At 55.9% G+C, this 20,092-nt stretch overlaps 8 protein-coding genes across 8 annotated transcripts; 4 read left to right on the forward strand and 4 right to left on the reverse strand.

Moving 5' to 3' along the window:
• Positions 1-2,803: 2,803 nt before the first annotated feature.
• BKCO1_1010001 (mss4-like protein) lies at positions 2,804-3,654 on the forward strand (the record flags this gene model as incomplete). The annotated part of the gene is made up of 2 exons (XM_020270123.1): positions 2,804-2,918; positions 2,999-3,654. The coding sequence occupies 2 exons, from the start codon at positions 2,804-2,806 to the stop codon at positions 3,652-3,654; spliced, it is 771 nt and encodes a 256-aa protein (XP_020125215.1).
• Positions 3,655-4,295: 641 nt separating this feature from the next.
• BKCO1_1010002 (cytochrome c oxidase assembly protein) lies at positions 4,296-4,588 on the reverse strand (the record flags this gene model as incomplete). Its single annotated transcript, XM_020270131.1, has 2 exons — positions 4,296-4,439; positions 4,493-4,588. 2 exons carry the CDS (start codon positions 4,586-4,588, stop codon positions 4,296-4,298), a joined length of 240 nt encoding a protein of 79 aa, XP_020125214.1.
• Positions 4,589-4,908: 320 nt separating this feature from the next.
• On the forward strand, positions 4,909-5,581 carry BKCO1_1010003 (vacuolar atpase; the record flags this gene model as incomplete). The annotated part of the gene is made up of 5 exons (XM_020270132.1): positions 4,909-4,911; positions 4,971-5,009; positions 5,070-5,103; positions 5,243-5,343; positions 5,426-5,581. The coding sequence occupies 5 exons, from the start codon at positions 4,909-4,911 to the stop codon at positions 5,579-5,581; spliced, it is 333 nt and encodes a 110-aa protein (XP_020125213.1).
• A 514-nt stretch (positions 5,582-6,095) lies between these two features.
• BKCO1_1010004 (triacylglycerol lipase) lies at positions 6,096-12,035 on the forward strand (the record flags this gene model as incomplete). Its single annotated transcript, XM_020270133.1, has 13 exons — positions 6,096-6,273; positions 6,319-6,365; positions 6,464-6,723; positions 6,949-7,076; positions 7,127-7,364; positions 7,421-7,543; positions 7,594-7,628; positions 8,143-8,162; positions 8,297-8,502; positions 8,578-8,861; positions 8,917-10,606; positions 10,660-10,943; positions 11,005-12,035. 13 exons carry the CDS (start codon positions 6,096-6,098, stop codon positions 12,033-12,035), a joined length of 4,524 nt encoding a protein of 1,507 aa, XP_020125219.1.
• Positions 12,036-12,707: 672 nt separating this feature from the next.
• BKCO1_1010005 (uncharacterized protein) lies at positions 12,708-14,349 on the forward strand (the record flags this gene model as incomplete). The annotated part of the gene is made up of 4 exons (XM_020270134.1): positions 12,708-12,740; positions 12,790-13,740; positions 13,790-14,131; positions 14,188-14,349. 4 exons carry the CDS (start codon positions 12,708-12,710, stop codon positions 14,347-14,349), a joined length of 1,488 nt encoding a protein of 495 aa, XP_020125218.1.
• Positions 14,350-14,896: 547 nt separating this feature from the next.
• Positions 14,897-16,681, reverse strand: BKCO1_1010006 (uncharacterized protein; the record flags this gene model as incomplete). The annotated part of the gene is made up of 2 exons (XM_020270135.1): positions 14,897-15,699; positions 15,763-16,681. 2 exons carry the CDS (start codon positions 16,679-16,681, stop codon positions 14,897-14,899), a joined length of 1,722 nt encoding a protein of 573 aa, XP_020125217.1.
• Positions 16,682-17,808: 1,127 nt separating this feature from the next.
• On the reverse strand, positions 17,809-18,805 carry BKCO1_1010007 (pal1-like protein; the record flags this gene model as incomplete). Its single annotated transcript, XM_020270136.1, has 2 exons — positions 17,809-18,603; positions 18,668-18,805. The coding sequence occupies 2 exons, from the start codon at positions 18,803-18,805 to the stop codon at positions 17,809-17,811; spliced, it is 933 nt and encodes a 310-aa protein (XP_020125216.1).
• A 600-nt stretch (positions 18,806-19,405) lies between these two features.
• On the reverse strand, positions 19,406-20,044 carry BKCO1_1010008 (uncharacterized protein; the record flags this gene model as incomplete). Its single annotated transcript, XM_020270137.1, has 1 exon — positions 19,406-20,044. One exon carries the CDS (start codon positions 20,042-20,044, stop codon positions 19,406-19,408), a length of 639 nt encoding a protein of 212 aa, XP_020125212.1.
• Positions 20,045-20,092: the final 48 nt, after the last annotated feature.

The raw sequence follows: 20,092 nt of genomic DNA on the forward strand, positions 1-20,092 counted from the left end.
GGGGGGGGGGGATGTCGGCGGCAGCGGCGAGGGGCAGCGCCGCAGGGGAAAACGACGAACCTGACGACGCTGAGGAGGAGGAAAACAACCTCCCCGACGGCGGCGGAGGCGGCGGCTTCCCAGCAACCCTAGTGCTGTCCCACGCGACGGGCGCCAGGGCGCCACGCCCTCCGACATCGCCCAGGTGCTGAAAGCCCACCCACCCGGGGCACCTCGCTCGCTCGCTCGCTCGCCAGCGCGTACGCCCTCTCGACCGAGCTGCACCTACATGGGCGCTGGGCCGGCCAGCCGGCCGCTCGCCCTCGCCCTCGCCTGCCCGCGGACACCGCCTGAGTTCCCGGCCTCCACCACCACTTCCACCACTTCCACCTCCGACGCCTTCCGACGCCCTTCCCCCATCGCCTGCGTCGTCAGCAAACGACTGCCAACCACTCGGCCGGCACACCCTTCCTTCCTTCCTCCCGAGCGAGCGAGCTGCGGCTGGTGGGCCTACCTGCAGTCCGCGCGCGCAGCGAGGCGAGGCGAGCGCAACGACGCGCGCGCACTACCTGGCTGGCGGCAGGGGGCCGTGCCGCGCTGTGCCGCGCAAGGCGTGGCGGACGGTGGAGGACGCGTTCAACCTAGCTGGGGACGGCCAAGGGGGGGGGGGCGCGCGCGCTCTAGGGCTGGGAGGGGTCGTGGGCCGTGTTGCGCGCGAGGGCGAGAAGGGCGAGAGAGCGGATGTGGTGGTGTGTGGGATGCGACGGGTCCTGGCATTAGTGTGCGCGGCGCGGGAGGGAGGATCCGGTGGCGGCGGTGGTGGTGATGCACGCGGGGGGCGCGGGGGGCGCGGGGGATGTCGAGTGTGTTGTGGTGGATGGGGTGGTGAGGGAGAGGGGAGGGAAGCTGGTGGAGGAGGGGATGGTGGTGGAGGAGGGGGTTAGGGGCGTTGTGGGTGGGGTGGGGTGATGTGGCGAGGGAGTTGGTGAGGAGCAGGGAGGAGGTGAAGAAGAGGGGAGAGGGGGTCGATTTCGAGGCCGCGAGGAGGGTGTTGGTGGAGACGTGGTATGTTGATGCGGCCAAGGTTGTTGGCGAGGTTTGAGTTGAGGTGTTTTTCCCTTGTTTCGAGGTCTGAGACATGCCGGCATGAACGGTTCCTCCCGGTCGCACGGGGGGGAGGCTGCGGCCGGTGACTGGTCGGAAGATGCTGTGTCTGATAAGAGCCGTGCTAATTATGGAGATTCCTTGCGACGTTCTCGTTCAGGGTCCATGGATCCACGGTCCCGTTAGAACACATGTTACCTTGCTGCATTGCGTGACCCCAACAGGGTGATATGCAGCGTGAGCCATACCCTGATGGAACCACAATAATCAAAACGCGCACGCTTGACGCACGATAAGAAGAAAGATTTTCATCCCCGATGCTCATCGCAAATCACAAGCAACTCGCCAAGTGCGGTCCATTGCCACCCCTAAACCGTTAGGTACCGCATAGCGAGCTCACCTGGGCTATAAGTTCAGGCTGCACACTCTGCTGCCAACAACTCAACTCACGCGCAACCTCAAAGCCCTCTCCTCACATACCTTGTTCGCTTTTCGGAACATGGCAGCAGACAACAGTCGGACGCCTGGCGTCTCCATCGACTCCCAGCCAACAACTCCCACGCCCAACCAGCGGCCCTCAATCTCAAGAAGCAGTTCTTACACCAAATACTTTGTCCAGACTCCTCGGGCTATGGCTTCAGGTGGGTGTTTCGTTTGTCGCCTCGCTCGGGTCTTCAGCCGTTGCTAACAGGCACCTTCATCAGGCCTCTGGGATTTCTGCAAATACGGCCCCGACATCCCCGACTCCCCAGAGCGGATGCTCAGCGTGGTGCCTGCAGATCCGGAAAAACGCCGCCTGCCCTGGAAGAGGTGGGAGGGATGGTGAACGATTTTAGTCGGTGATGCTGGTCATCTGATCTAGTTTCGCAATCCGCTCGAGTGTGATGGGAGAGAAGGGAATTTTGGTCGATAGAGGAGTTCGTGGTTTGGTTTTAGAGAGAATTAGATCATGGTAGTAATCGTAATGATGATCCATCTGGTGAGTTGTCAATTTTTGTGGGTGCAGCAGTGTGGCGTTGTGTCAGAGTTGCGCGACCCCTGTGCGACTTGCAAAGAGCACTTTCGTCTCCCTCGGGTGGTTAGGAATGCATGCAGTGCCTCGGGCAGGCGTGTAAAATGACCTGGACAGACAATTGACAGGCGTTCGAGATGATTGGCGTGTGTGCATGGCTGGGAGTACCGTCAGCCAAGAACCCTCGGAGCACTTTCTGGGCGATGCTCGAAGGGACGGTCTTCTATTCTCGTGAGCAGCACTACCATTGCCTGGAGGCCTGACGAGGGCAGCCGTCCCTTCACGCGCGCCACGGCTGACTATTTGCGTCATGGTTGGCTGCTGGATGAGTTGCATGAGAGCGGAAGGTGATGGAAAGGCGTCGTGGCTTCGTGGGGGTTCGGTGGTTGGCAGCTCCGCGGCAGCAAACGTGTGCATCCACAGCCCGTCCGCCCGGCGAAATCACGGCTGTGGCTCGTGCGAGCATATGACATATGATGCCTCTAATAATTGATCGCACTGTCCAGAGCCCCTCCATCATCCCAAGCACACATAACACACCTAGGCACGCGTCAACCGCAAGTCGACAAGCTTTGTCACATTCCTAAATCCTACCTCTGCTGGGCCGTGCTCTAAGCTCCGACGACAGGTTCAATTGAGCGGACAAACAACTATTCTGCGCCACGCGAGCTTCCCATCACCACACTTCGAGCGTCCACCGCAACACCCATGGAGCGCACCCTCGAGGGCTCCTGCGCCTGCGGCCGCAACCACTACGTCGTCCAAGTCCCTCCCGCCTCCGACCAGCTCGCCTCCGTCCTCTTCGACAGCAGTCTCCGAACCCGTAAGCAACCCAGTCATCCCCTCCCCAAAGCTCCCGACGCCCGAAACTAACCGTACCGCCTTGTCCTCCAACACAAACAGGCCGCCACCAAGGCACACCGTTCAGCGCCTTCCTCCGCGTGCCCCTGAGCTGGTACCGCTCATCCGCCGAGCCGCTCTACCCGGACGAGCCGCTCTCCCTCATCCGCCGCACCTTCCACGAGCCGCAACCGCCGACGCCGCCGCCGACGCCGACGGCCACGACGCCGACCCCGCCCCTCGGCCTCCGCCGCCAGTTCTGCGGCTTCTGCGGCACGCCGCTGACGTCGTGGCACGAGCGCACGCGCGAGGACGCCGACTTCATCTCGCTGACCCTCGGCAGCCTGCGCGAGCAGGACGTGCGCGAGCTCGAGGACATGGGGCTGTTCCACCACAATGGCGACGCGGAAGCGGGGATAATGTCGGCGCCGGCGAGTAGGGCTGCGACGCCGCCCGGGGGCCAGCAGCAGCGACAGCCGAGACTGGCGCGGGAGGTCTTTGGGCCGTTGCAGGTCACGCCGGGGCAGGGCGCGCCGTGGTTCGAGCGGTTGGTGGAGAACAGTCGGCTGGGGACGATAAATAGGACGCGTGGGGGATATGCGGCCGACGATGGCTCCTATCGCGAGGAGTGGGAGGTGGTGGAGTTTGCGAACGATGAGGGCGAGCCCATGGATACGGAGCCGGTCTTTACCGGGAAGAGAAAGTTGTCGTCGTCGTGATTGCTGCATCCTTCCACGTTGGGGGTTTGTAGCCGAGTTGGTGGCATTGTTGGAATCTTTGTCGCATCTTTCTGGAGCTACTGTGGGCGTTATGAGCTGGCTTTGGGTGGGTTCCTCCACAACACACGCGGCGAATTTGTTAACATAGTTGGAGCCTTGGCAATATCTGGCCTTCCCTTCGTTTTTCACCTCTAAATAGATCTTTTCGTGGAAACGAAGAAGAATGTTTCCGTCTGAAATTACTGTTTGTAATCCTGTTTACAGGCTGAAGTACACATTCTTTAGTCGTTCAAACTGTATAACCTTTTAAGGTTGTTTTCGTGCAGTTTTGTTGTAGTAGCGCAGTAAGCGCTCTACTCGGCATAGTCCGCACAGTTGGTTCCATGGAATCAACTTGCAGACGGCCACGCACGACATCAGCATGTCGCAACAGATCTTTCGGTCCCGGCTAGTGTGGCAGAGGCATCTCGAGTCCACGTTCTGTGCAGGGCGCCAACGCGACAGAAGCAAGAGCAATTGCAAACGTGCCGGTCTGCGTAGGTGCGGAGCTGGAGCTTGCGATGCTGCGCATGTCCTTTTCAGGCGGCGCAAACCATTCAAGCTTCCAAGCGGACCTTTTGCCACGCAGAGCTCCGGGTGGGCTATGATATATCCTTATTCCCATCCGAGATCGTTTGGACTTTCCGGTATTCTTCCTCCAGTTTTCGTTGCATTTCGAAATCGAGCATACGTTCGCGCTTTAGCTTTTGCTGTTCGAGGTCGCGGAGGACGCCAGCATGCATTGCCTAGTATCGCATTAGTTGGTGACATTGCCATAGCACGTATGCGTTGAGCGTACCGCTTTCTCAGCCTTCTGTTGGTAATGCACCATGATGACGATGCCGATGGCGCCGGCGGTGGTGCCCAGGAGGGTGAGCTTGGAGGCCGTAGACATGATGGCGGAGAAGAGAATGGCACTACTCCCGCAAGGTCAGGGGATCGCTCCGCAGGAAGAAGTGTGGCCGATCGAGAGCGAATGAGACACGAGAAGGTGGTGCGAGGGACAAGACGGGCCGGGATATTTTGAGATTGGCGGGCGTCAGTCAGGCGCCGCACTCACCGCCTTAGAGGCTTGGCTCGAGCTCCACGCGGGCAAGCACGACCGACGACGGTGGGTGCTGCAACTCCAGTCGCAGCTCCAAGCATCGGGCACCTTCGACCTTCTCGCGACCATCCCACCCACCTCGTCATCGATCCCTCCAATATCCCGGCACCATGGTGCGTCGAGCCTCGCAGCCCGCCCCTGCCTTGCTCCCATGCTGACCTGTCTCTCGCAGTCCGCCCAGAACTCCGCGGGCATTCAGACGCTGCTCGACGTAAGCTAGCCCGAAGTTGCGGGTCCATGTCAACGACACCGAGCTCACAGCAACGCACAGGCCGAGCGTGAGGCCCAGAAGATCGTCCAGAAAGGTCAGCATCGAGACACCCTCTCCAGACTCCGGCCAGGCTAACCTCTCTCCAGCCAGAGAATGTACTTCAGCTCCGATCCCCCACCGCCGCTCTCGGTGACGACCCTCTCGGACGTTTCTTATCTGACCGCATCCCGTAGACCGCACCAAGCGCGTGAAGGACGCCCGCAGCGAGGCCCAGAAGGAGATCGACGAGTACAAGAGCAAGAAGGAAGAGGAGTTCAAGGCCTTTGAGACGGAGGTACGACCCACGCGATGCCCGCCGTGATGGACCGCGCCATACGAGAATGGCCCACGCAACTGACGATGACTTTCTACTATAGCACTCCAGCGGCAACAAGAAGGCCGAGGAGGAGGCAGACAAGGCGACGGAGGTCAAGCTGCAGGAGATCAAGGATATCGGCGGCAAGGGCGGCAGCTCGGTCGTCGACCAGCTGCTCGAGGCCGTCACCAATGTCAACGCAGAGCCCGCGGCGTAGAAGGACTGAAAACCCTCGGCATTCACTATGGTTACCCTCTGAAACGCATCATGTTGTCCTGTTCTGATCATGTATGAGCTGACGGCTCTTCTCCTCTATACGCAGTGCGAGGCCTTCGACGTGTCCGCACCTGTCGCGTCGGTTGTGTTCATAGAGTCGGCCTGTATCATAGACGTTGCGAGCTGCTTTGGCACAGCGGCGGCTGGCATGTAAAGGCAGTCTGTTTACCTGCGACGTGACTCGTCTTGAATGCAAGCTAGTAAAGCACACGGTGGTGTTTCATCATCTCGATTCGTGAACCTAAAAACAAGTCTGCAACGATCATTTCTGTGTTTATGCAGGAGCTCTCGGCAATCATCGACAAGGTACCTCGTGCAAGGGACCTTGTGCATGGGGTTGCCGACCGCGCTACGTCATCGCGAACAACATCATCTGGAGCTCCAACACGCCATCTCTACTTTTCTTGACAATTTACTTTACACGTCTCACGCTATACTACCTTACCACAGATACAATGACCTCCGCGCTGCTGATACGGCGCCAGACCATTGGTATCCTGGCCAGGGAAGTCCGCGCCTCTTATCGCACGATACACAGCTCGCCCGTCGCTCAAGCATCGGACCCACGCATCGACGACCTCGACTTGGGGCACGAGTACCGCAACGAGTTCGCCGCCTTGCGAGACAAATATGGTCTGTAGCAGCGCTATACACTCACTCGCGCGCCCAGCCATCCAGCCACCCATCCAGCAACTAACACACACGCCATCACCACAGACAAACCGGTACGCCGCCCACCCAACCCAACCGACCTGGCAACCAGCTAGCCCGCTCCTTAGCTACCCACAAGCACCCACCGGCACTGACATAACGCCCCGAACAGAAATACCCCATCGTCCTCGCCCACGGCCTCTTCGGCTTCGACGAGCTGCGCCTCGCGGGGCCGTACCTGCCCGGCTTGCAGTACTGGCGCGGCGTGCGCGACGCGCTGGAAGCGAACGGGATAGAAGTCATCACCACGGCCGTCTCGCCGTCCGGCAGCATCGAGGAGAGGGGGAAGAAGCTGGCGGAGGTCATTGCCGCACATCCGGCCGTGAAGGTCGCGGAGGGGAGGGAAGGGGGGAGGGGGGTCAATATCATTGCGTGAGTTGGTTTGGGGCCTTTGCGGGGGAAGGGGGGGTGGTGTGTGTGTTTGTGTGGGTGTGTGTGCTGATGCGATAGGTGTGGTGGGCAGGCATAGTATGGTATGGTGGTGGTTCTGTCTGGGTCGATTACGCTGATGGACTTGGTGAGCTGATGAACGGAGATAGGGGTAAGTGCTACCTGCTTTCTTTTGGATGGGCGGGGTTGGCTGACGAGGCTGCGCAGAGGACTGGATTCGCGGTACATGATCAGCCAGCTGAGGCCACGCAACGTCGACGTCAAGTCCTTGACTACCATTGCGACACCACACCGCGGTTCCGCCTTTGCGGATTGGATGATGGACCAGATTGGAGGTGCGTCTCCGGACGTGGTGGACCATGAGTGGTGCTAATGCCGACGTCAGCGGATAACCTGCCTAGGGCGTATAGTGTGCTGAAGTTCTGCAGACTTGAGACGGGAGCTTTCGCACAACTGACCCGAAAGTACATGCAGGAGGAGTTTAACCCCAGAACCCCGGACCGTGAGGGCGTGAAGTACTACTCGTATGGCGCCACGCTGGAACCGGAGCGTTGGTCGAGCTTCAAGCAGTTGCACGATCTGGTCGCGATTTTGGAGAATGCGCCAAACGACGGGCTTGTCAGGTATGGCGCGACTCGGCTTTCGGAATTTGTCGATGATTGCTAACACGCATTCGCAGTGTCCCAAGTAGTAAATGGGGGACGTACAAGGGCACCATTTCGGGAGTCAGCCATCTGGACCTCATCAATTGGACCTCACGGGTCAAGTGGATGCTTTACTCCTTGGTGGGGTACAAGCCGACGTGAGTCTCCTCGTGTTTGGGAAGGTGAACGGGACTGATGGATTGCGCAGCTTTAACGCAATTGCGTTCTATTTGGATATTTGCGGTAAGATACTCACGAGAGTTTCTCGGGACTTGACTCACCCAATTGCAGATATGTTAGCGAAAGAGGGACTATAGATTCCAGGGGACGTCATCCACGATGACGGAGGATCGCCCGAATAGAGCGAATCAAAGGTTCTGCATGTATCGGGACTGATATACCCACCTAGACTACCCAGCACGTGCTACGATGTTCATTCCAATCAGTTGTTCACGTAGATCCTTTCTCGAATTGTCCCTGTTGCCGAGTCTATGAGGCTGAAGTGGGGTACGTTCTCATTGGCTCATTCATCCATGCCGCCGGCTTACGTACATGCACGCATGCGCGCAAATGCGCGAGAAGCCTTCTCATAAGACGTGCAAGAGTCGCCATCTCCTGGTCGGCTCTTTTTCTTGCGACCTTTAATGCTTTCACCTCCTTGCCTGTACTAAGTGCGGCACGCTCTTATCTCGAATTTGAAGAGGCTCGTACGAAAGGCACATCGCTACATACTTGCTGACAACTAACTCATTCGCAGATGCAGACAAGCTGTCCCCCGTACGAATATGGATGATCCACGGCCCTCTCTAGCATCCAGGTCCCCGCTGGTAGGCCATCCGCCATACGATAGGAACGCGCAGTATCAACAGTGTAAAGCCGATGGAGCGACGGAACACACGTCTGTGATCCAGTGTTCGTCTTCTCTTCATGCTCCGGAGCGCGCAGCGCCATTACTGGATGCAGATGTTGAGAACAACGAAATCCCACGACATGGAAACTCGCATCTAAGAATTGGCGGGGCACGAAGGGTCGCTTGTCCATTCACCAAGAAGTTTCCATTGATGCAGCCCATTGATTCATCTTGCCTCTTCGGCTTTACTTGTACAGCGAGACTCAAGTGAGTTTAAAATATTCAAGCAGCTATTTCACCTAAAGACACCCATGATATAATATGCATGTCTAACTGATATAGGGAACATCTTTACAGGCGTCATAGACTCCCCGACCGCCACTGCCACCTCTGCTACGAAGGCTTTGAGGATCATGAAACGCTATACAAGCACTTGTGGACGCAACAGGGCGGTAGCCAGTGCTCTGGTTCTGGGCGTACCCCCGACATGTATATGCTCAAGCCACAGGAGAGGCAGCTCAAGATGAGACATAGAAGGGTTTGCAGCGAAGAAGAGAAATGGAGGAACATCTACTGCATTCTTTTTCAGAATGAGGAGAACACGCTGAACAGCATCCCCTCTCCATGTAAGACTTATCCATTCATTTCGTTCTGTTACTACAATAGCTTATCCGGAAACAGTCATCGATGACTACAGCCCTGTCGTCACCAATCCTCACCACCAATATCGGCATGGCGCAACGAACCACCCCCCGGTTTCCCCTGAGACAGAACGCAGAGTTCAGGCGGATGACTTCCATCACTTTGGGCAACAGCCCGGACGACGACGCATGATCCAAAACTTCGTCGAAGCCGAGCACATTGACAACGGGTATAAGAACCTGGTTGATCAGAGACGGAAGCATTTTCTACTGGAAGCATCCGTACACGTCAACTCGGAGGCCGTACCCACCTCACAGCCTTCAGATCCCGCAGATTTTTCTTCCCCTGACGCTGATATGAAGCGATCTTCGAAAGAGAAGTATGCCCCCCAAACTTACGAGTTGGGCCATGCGTGGAAAGCCACCTACAGCTGTCCGGCCATTGCATGCAATCGTAGGGGAATTGAGGCTTTCTACCCCGAAGACGAACTCCAAGCACACCTTCAACGTGCACACTCCCGTGATGACCTGTGCGCATGTCCTGCCTTCAACTGTTCAATCCAGACGCTTCCTCTCGATCTAATGCTCATTCACGTATCGAGTCACGAATCCAACCAACTATCACAGTCCCTCACGGCATTGCAACACCACCGACCCTCGCAGTGTCCTCTGGATCAATGCAGTTCCTGTCTAGGTGCCGATACGGCCCAACTCTCGAACCATGTACTATCCCACACAGAAGAAGACCGTTCCAAGGCCCAACTCAAACTCTCCATGGCAGGCTACAATCATTTGACGGGGAACCCGATCTGCCCCATCTGCCATCTGGAATCCGCCCCAGACCTATTTGCGAGACACGTCCATGATCAGCACCTTATGAAACCAGGATCGTCCGAGAGCTCGGATGTCTCACTTGCATTCGAACACCGCCGCCAGATCTTGTGGCTTTATCCCGGATTTTCCAATCATTTTATCTTTGACGACCTCCGCGAACCCCGTGGTGCTTTGCAAATGCCTTCCGATTCGACCTTGACTTGTAAAAGTCCATTTGGGTGGGGTTGCGATCTGGATTCCGCTCTTGGAGAATCCATCGTCAGCGAGGAAGGATATACCTGGAATGGCTTTTTCACAAATCTGGCGACCATCCTGCCTGGTTCATCGGCCTCGGAAAATTGCTGGGAGCATTCAAGTGCTATCACTGATGGAAACATCAGTGACGAAACGGACCAGGGCGCACCTGAAGAACAGGTTTCTGCGAAAGATGGCAACGCCCTGAATGTGGTTCACGAGTTGTTAGCGTCCAGGGAAAACAGCTTCGTTGCTCTCCTTACTTCCAAGATAAAAGAACGATTGGGATACGACGAGGATTCCAATTACTCGGAGACTTCCAGCGATGATTCTACATCAACAGGTGAATCATTCATAGCTATCGTCGCCTGTCAAGAAGGGAACGAGGAAAACAGTCGAGCGGATGAATCCGCAACTCTGCGCTCAACGCGCTTTTCCTCCTCTGAGAAAGGAAAAAAGAGGACGACCTCTGGAATTGGAGCTGACGAGGAAAATGACGAGTCTCAAGGACGTGACTTGAAACGGAAGCGCACAAATTCTCCGGCTGACACGTCCAAGAATTCACAGAAGCGATTTGCCTGTCAATACAGAAAAAGATTTCCTCGTATTCCAGGATTGGCTCCATCCTGTTCTCATGGGTTCTCGACCCCAGGCAGAGTAAAGTATGTTCACTTCCATATTCGATTGGAGATTTCATACTAATGAAAATCAAAAGAGAACATCTTTCACGAAGACATGCCCTTAGGGAAATACACTGTCCAGAATGCTTTGAAGAATTCCAGAATTTGGAAGGCTTAGCAAGACACCTCAGACCGAGCGCTTCGGGTCAAAGTGGCTGTCCAGGGCATCGGCCACGTCCTGAATATAAGTTCGGTTCGGAAGAAAGAAAAGCGCTGGAGCCAAAACAACGGAAAAACCTTCCAGACGTTGAGAAATGGAAAGTGATGTGGCGGATCGTATTCCCCGATGCTATTGCTCAACAAGACATACCATGCCCGTGTAAGATTTTTGAGACTTCACCTATTGCCTACATTATACAGAAACTAATCATTCTGAACAGACATGGACGGAGAAGACGATTACACTGCTGCTCAGTACTCTCACATAATGCAAAATCGGTTGCCTGAAATTCTGCACGAGCGAGTCAGAGGACTGCTGGACATGGAACGAGGGATTCTGGAGGCGAGGGCTGAAAGCATCATCGATAGAGTGCTTCCAGAGATCATCCGATCCATACGGGAAGAACTCGACCACGAGCGCGAACCTCAACCATTTCGACGCGACGGCATGGAGCCTCCAGTCTCCAGAATTCTAGCTGCAGACTCAAATACTGTCGCGACTTTGGTCCAGCTGCCTGAAGTGACCGAGAACACTGTGATGCCTTCCAGCCAACGAGCAAATGGAACTGGTGACGGTTCATCGAGCAATATCAACCGCATCGGAAAGCACAACTTGACTATAGCGCGGAGCTGTATTGGCGAGGCCAGTGATTCCGGGTATCAGTCCGGTTCCTTCGACATACAAGCTTCGGACACGCAAAACCTCCATCAATCAGACAGCCCATCTCGACTGGAACAGAATGAAGAGCCTAGTACCACTGGGATTTCTTCAGGAACAATGCACGATGTCTCTATCACGGCTGATGTATCGCGTAACGCTTCCTTCGAACCATTTCTGGCACCGGAACCAAGTCTCTTGGACACTCCCGAAGTAAATGGTCCCGAGTTTCCTCAGAACTCACAAGGTAGAGGTGGGTATCCCATGCCACAACTTCTTGGCCCGTTGGTAGATACAGCGGATTCCGGTGAACAACCTCCGGGTCCAGACTTCCCTTTCTTTGACTTCGATCCAGATCTTGGCACGTTTGGTTTTACCTCTCAAGGTGAAAACGAGCCTTTTTCTTTTGATGATTTCTTCTTCGACAGCACTGAAGATTTCAATCTGATTACTCAAGACTCCCAAAATGGGAATCCGGGCTTGAGCCATTCCTTCCGTCAACCACCACTTCGCGGTGGTGAAAGCTCCGCCGCGGCGCAATTGGGGCCAGGCAGTCCGAGTATTACTGGCTTGGATAATCCAAGTCCCGACTGATTGCCTTCTTGGTAGTTCTTTTGTTTCATTTTTGCTGCATCCAAAAAGTCATGTGTCTATTACGGAGCTTATTATTTCACTATTTCCTGATTACAGATGAATAGAGGCCTCGGTTAACACTTTCTCATTACTCAAAATGTTTTACATCTTTCTTATATAGGTAGTGGAGTCCTATATTTGGATGCTTTTATACAGTTTCGTACTCGCATCTACATCCAAATTACTACTGCAGCTACTTAATCAAGAAAGCCGCTTAAGTGCACATTGACGTCTGCATACTTACCAGAAGTACCCATTCAGAGTATCGCCGCAGGTTAGCTTATTTCGTAAACCATGTGGCGTGGTGCAGAGGGTAACGTCAATCACTATGGCGCATTCTGTGGCCATTTATATTTTATGGCTTCCGTATATGACACAGATCATTTCTCGAAGCATGTTCCATCGCTTAATCTACGAGGCTGAGCACGCAGCTGGGTCCATTAAGGATGAGACCCGACGTTACACTGCACCACCGTATTGTTTTAGGTAGCGCTCGCTTGCTGGTTTGCCGCACCAAGACTTTTCAGAGAAAAATTCTCTTTTCACACCCTTCAAAGACGGCACCATTTCTGAATTTGAAGCATCTCTTCTACATCCCGATCCACTCTGAGTCAAGTAGCCCAAACAGCCAACATGAGTTCATTCTTTCCACTGTCTTTACCTAGTGTACGCGACCACATACTTTGGACGACTTTATACTAAGTTTGTAAAACAGAACTCACCCTGTAACGATACTTTGGACCGGTTCATGGACGAGATCTGCGAAGAACATTGGATCCATTGGAGCACTTTGATGAACATCGTAGCTATTTATCGTTGCATAGCAGGCGAGCCTTCGTATGGCATTCTCGACTCTCTGTGCTTCTACGGAAATCGGAATCCAGGAGATACATGGTCTGCAGAGGTTGAGGATCTGATAACTCGTCTGGAGAACACTTCTTCGGAGCTTCACATCCTTAAGCTCTCCATGCCACACGACTTCACGAAGCGTGTATGCGACAGGCTTAGACAAAAAGACCCGGGACTTTTCAGGCGTATGCAGACGGTGGTCCGACCCGACTCTCCGGTTGCTCGCAATATCCATAAGTGGATATTGATGATCATCTTGTTCAAAACATGGCGAATAACATTCTCGGATTGCAACGTACTTTTTGGGGACGTTTGGGGCAAGCCTCGACCTCCTGCGCCTCTAGAATGGCGACCCGTATGCCCACCGAGCCACACGAGCACAGCTTACTTGCGTGACCGTCTGGCGATACTCTCAAAAAACCGGGGCTTTCCGCCACCTGAAGAGCAGCCAGAAGATCCTGAGGAGCAGCCAGAAGATCAAGGTTTGTTCAGCAGAAGGACCATCATTCGGATCCTTTACCTAGAAAATTCGAGCGCTGGTTCTCTTTCGACGGATCACCTAAATCTCATATTCTTCCAAGAGACAGGCAGCTCGGGAGGCAAGAAGATGCTCGTTATGGCAACAGAATTCCGGCCGCTGTATCTCATGGGATGTTACTTTCCGGATGCTGAAATGTTGGGAATCGATCCCGACTACGGAAATCCCGGCACTCCATGGTCGAGCCAGCTGCTTAGGCAGCTCATCAATCTCGTCTCAGCCATGCGGGAGAAAAGGATGGTGATGTTAGAGCCTCTTGAGACAGAGCTCAAGTCCTCGGTAAGCATCTTCCGTCCAGCTATACCCAAGCGTCTGCTAAACATACCAGTCGGGCTTCGAGCATGATCGGACCCCTCTGCGCATCCGATTTGCGATGGTGTCTCTCATCAGGAAGAATCTGCACACCGTAGTTCTGTACTGCACTGCGAACGACCGGGAAATCGCGTCTCTGCTCCAAAAAGTGGACAACACTCCCGGTCTTCTGGTCTCCGAGATTGACCGTGAAGCTGTCCATCGGCTCCATATGATGTTTCTCGATATGGAGCATCTGAGAGGTATGCTTCAGCAGCTTGAGACTGAGTTTCAAGAGGTTGGAGAACGGATCAGAGACAAGCTGGCTGCGAGGCAGCAATCCACGATCGTGCTGCTCTACACATTCGTCGGCGTTACGGTATGTGGGACTAATAGACCACATGTCTTCAAGGATGACACTGACGGATGATATAGTTTCTCCTGTCCATCGCGCGGTCTTCACTTCTACCCGGAATGATTCTATCGTCCTTGATCGCGTTGGCATTCAAAGAGCGACCCATCCAATTCGTGCGGTGGTGGATACAAGACTTGTCTTCCTATACTTTATCTCCTTTCGATTTCCTTCCTGTTGCGTAAACGCTTCCATGGTCTACGTTGCTTTGACAGTATTCTGATGGAAGTCTCTAGTCATCCTTTCCCATAAAAACATTGAGTTGAGTTAAAGTGTCGCACGGTCGTGATTTCTGCTGGTGGAGCTTGAAAAGTTTTGGCAGATGCATCCGCTGCTGAAGTTGCCTTTTTCTCCATCCAGGCTGCAGACTATATAAAGTATTGTTCCGGTAATGCACCAGTGTTCATTGAACCGCTACTGTACGTTGCACTGCATGCGCTGCCGTCCATCGCATTGTCCTCCTATCACGACAAATATCCGGCCTCTCTGGTCCCAGGTCATTGATTCTAGGTCTTGCATTTCGAAAGAAGGTGAGAGTAAGAAGTTACTAATTCCCGGAAACCAAATACCCAAGCCTACGCACCACTAAAACCAACAATGAAACCAAGCAACCTACAGCACGGCCGTCAAGTTTCAACCACAACAACTATAAACCAAGTTCATCACCACCCACACATACTTCCATGCCACAACCACTCATTACCCTCCGCCACCACCTCCACCTCCTCGCCATCACTCCTTCTCCTCAAGCTCATCCCCCGGCACACTAAACGCGAACCAACCCCTAATTGCCCCCAACTCCTCCCTCGGATCCCTCTGCCCCTTCGCCCAAACCATCAACCACTCCTCCCACCTCGGCTTCCCATCATCATCATCCTCCTCCTCCTCCTCCTCCACGGCCCCCTTCCTCCCCTTCCCCTTCTTCCCCCCCTCTACCCGCGTCGTCGTCGTCGTCGTCGCCGCCGGCCCCTCCCACGCCCTCTGCCTCCCCCACCTCAAACCCACCCACTGCCTCCCCAACTCACACACCCTCAACCCCCTCTCCTTATCCGCCTTCCTCCACCCCCCCTTCTTGAACGCCTTCCACCCCGGCCAGACGGTCGTCCGCACGAGCGCGAGCTGATACTTCGCGTCCTCATCCACCACGTCCTCGTTCTGCGTCGTCGGGTTCGTCTTGACCATCCACGACCTGTTGAAGGCGCGCATCTCGCGCTCGTTCCAGAAGTCGCCTTTCCCCGCCGACGTGGCGTGGTAGACGGTGGAGGGGTCGAGGCGCATGCGCAGGGAGAGCAGGCCTGCGCGCGCGACGATGCGGTAGAGCGCGGCGACGAGGTGGTGCTGGGTGGCGCGGGCGTGGTGGTGGTGGGAGGGGGAGGGGGCGACGAGCGCGCGGATGGGCTCGAGGACGGTGTGGAGTTGCCAGGCGAGGAGCTTGGCGGTGGCGGTGAAGTCGGGCGGGAGGCCGTGGGGGTGCTTGGAGCCGCCGAGGATGGCGGTGCGGATGTGCTTGTCGCGGCGGATGGCGCGGGTGAAGCCTGTGAGGGTGGGTTGGTGGGTGAGTCGGTGGTGGATGGATGGATGTGGGCATGGTCACTTACCGTCTTCGGGGTAGTCCCGGTACTTGAGATCGATGTCTTTATGTAGCTTCTCCAGCTGCTTGGGCGTGGCGCCGAAGCAAAGGCTGGCGAAGACGTGCTCCTCCAGCACCTTGCCGATGATGGCGCACACCAGCGCCTGACGCTCCAGCGGCGTCTTGAGGATCTCCAGCCAGCCCTTGACACCGCGTGGGCCGCCGTCGGTGACGCAGCCGATGAGCAGCGCCGAGTGGACGCTCATTTCGCGCAGCTTCTGCAAGATCTCGTCGTCGTCGTCGCTGAAAAGATTCTTGAAGCCGAAGTGCTTCTCCGCGAACTTGCGGATCAGGCCCGGCCGCGCCACCGTGGTGATGCCGTCCTCGGATGTCTGCTGGCCAACGAGCTCCCACAGGCGGTCCTGGATGTAGGCGTACGTGTGCTCGACGTACGCGGGGCGCGACTGGTAAAAGTCGGTCTCGTCGTCGGTGTCGACGAAGAGCTGCTCGGTGATGGGCTGGGCCTTTTGCTTCTTCTTCTCCTTTTGCTGCCGCTTCGGCGTGGGGCTCACCACGTCCTCTGTGTAGCGTTCTGAATAGGGCCTCTTCTTGGTGTCGGAACGCGTGACCGTCTCCGGTGGGGTCAGTGGCATGGTCTTCGTCTGGGGTGGCATGGTTTTCTGGGGTGTTGATACAGCAGCCCTTGCCTCCTTAAGACGACGGAGTTTTTCCATGACTTTTTGCTCACGTGCGGTAGTGTATTGAGGCATGTCTCGGCTTGAAGTTGCTTGTTCTACTCTCTCAACGCAAGGTGGTTCGCTTCTTGCCTCGCGGACGCGGCGTGTCGTAGCTTCTCCCTCCTGAGCGGGACCACGAGACTTGTTTTTATCGGCGGCTGCGGTTTTCTTTCCGCGGCTTTCGCGCGGCCCCGTTGATTTGGGCGGCATGGCGTATGCTAGTTTGCTCGCTGCAAGATTTTGAAAGTATAGAAGTGGATGGAAGAAGACCAAACTGCAACGAGATGAAAAGCAGGAGCAGGAACAAGAGGCTTCATAAAGAACAGAAAGGGCGAAGTTGACTACCATTGAAATGAAAAGAAGTGCTATGTGCATTTCCGTGTTCAGCAGTCGTTGGAGTTCCATCCAGGCCGCTTTGTCCTGGCTCCTGCATGCAGCACAACAACTTCATTGTAGACAAAATTGAAAAGAGTGACAAACGAATCCATCAAGTTGAAAGAAACGCAAACCTCACCCTGTGAAACTTTCGCGAGCAGCAAATCCCGCTCGGTTGAGAGGATGGGTGTTCTGATGATTGCGGAATCCTCGAGGAGTGATGGCAGTGAGCGACTGTTCCACGCCGTCACCCTCCCAAAATGGTCTAGTACCAAGTGTACGAGGAATGCTCCCACTCAGCGTTCACACTCTTTTCATTCGACAGGATGTGGTGCTTCTTGCGACGAAAACAAAAAACCCCGCCTATTTTCCCGTACAAAACACTCATACCCGCCACCGAAGACCGTGGAGTTCGGGCGAGTAGCTTTCTGAAAGTCTCCTGAGTGGATCACGTGCATAATAATTATGCATGAATCTGATGGTCCCGGACGCACGGTCGTGGGGGCGGAACGTTTCTCTCCGTAATTTTCGCTCATGCCAAAACAAAGGCCTAGCTTCTGGCCACCTAGCGATCCGTACACAAGGAACAAATTGGTCGAGATTCTTTGAGGTAGTAGCGGACTACCACGTCCGTGAGATACGGATCATTCCAGTAAGAGTGAGCTCACATTATGCGCTCTCCTCCTCCTGACGTCGTAGTCGTTGCGTACTACACAGTATTGCATGGGGCGGTTGGATTCGAATGTGCACCAGAGAAAGTGCTAGGCCCGTTCCGGAAAATGTCTGGACCTTACACGTGGATGATAATTCCGTTTGCGGTATCACACGGTACCTACCAGCTCGACACGTTGGGCACCCTGACGGACATACCAGAGCCGTTGTCGCGGTTAAGGTTATCCTTAGCTCGTGAATGCTGCTTACCGGGTTTCATCAGGCGCAAATCCGCTCGACGAGCCCAATTTCTACGCACGTTGCTTCTGTCCCTGCTTCCAGATCTCCCTGAGCGTGGGCGCGCTAGAGGCCTTCTCACGCAGTTCTTGAACCACCCGCATCGGCTGCTCCGGCTTCTTTGACCATACGTCGGCGATATTCGACGGCACGCCTCTCGCGGTGAGGTCCATATACGACAAGGTCCGCTTCCGCGGATTGTAAGGGCCGTACCACATGGAGCGCTCGATGTAATCACGATGGTTCATTTCCGAGATGTCTGCCACGACGTGGAACACGCGTGGAGGCTGTGGTGCGGGGACGTGCTTGGGCGCGGAAGTCGGGCCTGGCTGCTGTTGCCGTTGGCCGGCATAATCGTGCTCGGGACGTTCTACCAATTCGGCGTCCGGGCTTGCGGAGCCGGCGTCGGATTGGGCGACGCCCGAGACATCGCTCGAGGCTGTGTCCTGCGCCGTCGCCGACTGGGCGGTTTTTACGGGGTGGGAAAAGGCATCGATCGTCTGATAGAGCAGCGTGCTCGGACGGAGCATCTCCTCAGCGCCGGGCTTGCCGCGGCCCTCCTTTATGCTGAACTGGGCGTCTCCCATGACGTCTGCCACCTCTGGGTCTAGATCCGAGTCTAGCGTCGATGCCGTTGCATCCTCCCGGGCCGACTGAGGAGTTTGATCGTGAGGCTCGCCAGCGTCGTCGTTGCCAACAACAGGTTCGAGCGTGAAACGCAGCGGTGACGCTTTGAGCAGACTGGCAGCGGAGGTGGCGTCTCGGTAAATGGCGAGACAGGTATTCGGGGCGGGCTGGAGGTAGTCTAACTGCGTGCGCGGGCTCCATGTGAGCGTCTGCACTCGCACCGCATCGCTGATCTGATCGTCTTACCCGAAGACTCTTGAACATGGTCACTTCGCCGAACTGCTGGAGGACGTTGAGGAGCTCGCGGCTCTCGCTGAGGCTGGTCGGGCGCGGGAAGACCTTGAGGTGGACGGCCTTGGCCGCGGCGGACCTGAAGGCGGCCATTGAGCGGTTCAATCGAGTGTGCGACGGTGCTGGGCGCGAGGGTGGAGGTGCAGCTTGACTTCTGCAAAGTGACGCGACGACGCGCGCTCGCAGGGCAACGCCTTCGCTAATCAAGGCTGCATGCAGACGGGGGACCGCCGATCTGCCGGCGCCAATCACGTGCACGAGCAGCGGGCTTTCCGAGCCAGCTTTCCGGCGCAGTCCATGGCTTGCACTAAGTAAAATCTCTGATGATAATTACTGTCGGTACGTTGGTGTACGTCAACTAACTACATGTTTTGGGGAACAATAATCGGTGGCGGTGGTCTAGAAGAGACGACCGCCCCTGTGGTGAAGAAGAAGAGAGCCTCCGAGCCTGGGCTCGGCCGTATGAAACCCCATCGCGTGGTACCCCCTGGTCCAAGCTGGGGTGGTAGTACCCAAAGAACGCCTGTGTCCGCCGTGCGCGTGCGAACATCATATTACAATGCTGTATCCCTATAATGCGTCGCGCAATGTTTCCAGAGCATGGGGTATCAAATAAGAATGCTTCGTGTCCCCTCAACCGTAACGCCTGAAATCAGTCACCCGAAAGATGACGACGATCCGATGATCCTAAAATCACCTGTGGCTCGTCACCTTGCGGGCGTGACGCCTGCGGAAGCGAATGTTTTTGGATACGGCCGCCGTGCTGAGCACCTCGCCCGACCGCCTGTACCGGAGGTTTTGCGAGATGGCCGGCGAGCTGTTGCTGCGAGGAAGGTCGTACGGCTCGTCATCGGCGTCGTCGCCAGACGACTCGGACGAGACGACCGAGTCGTTGCGCGGAGCCAGCTTGCACTGGTCCCCTGATTCGATCATCTTCTTGACCAGCGACGAGATGTCGCGCATGTGCGCGGCGTCGCACTGTAGTTGTGTGTGCGCCTGTCTGCGCGAGCGGATGGCGGTAGGATCCGGGAGCGCGTCGTCCGGGAAGTATGACGAGGTGGGTGACGAGGCTGAGGTGGACGTCCAGTCGTCGTGCTCGGTCCACGGCGCAGGGAGCGAGAAGGGCGATGTGGGCTGCGAGAGATCGCTGGTGATGTTCTGGGCGCCGAAGCGTCGCGAAAGTTCGGCCACCGACATGGAGGATTCGGGGAAGCTCTGCTCGGACATGGGCGACGAGGTGGGCGAGAGGGAGACGTCCGGGTAGGCGTAGTCGTCCGGGTCGAGTGAGGAGGGGTGCCGCGACGCGGCGGCGAAGCTGAAGGATTCGAACATGTGGAGCGGTTTGGACTGCGACGGATGTCTCTAAGGTGGGTGTCGAGG

Source organism: Diplodia corticola (assembly GCF_001883845.1).
Source record: "Diplodia corticola strain CBS 112549 chromosome Unknown scaffold101, whole genome shotgun sequence".
Classification (NCBI taxonomy): Eukaryota; Fungi; Ascomycota; class Dothideomycetes; order Botryosphaeriales; family Botryosphaeriaceae; genus Diplodia; species Diplodia corticola.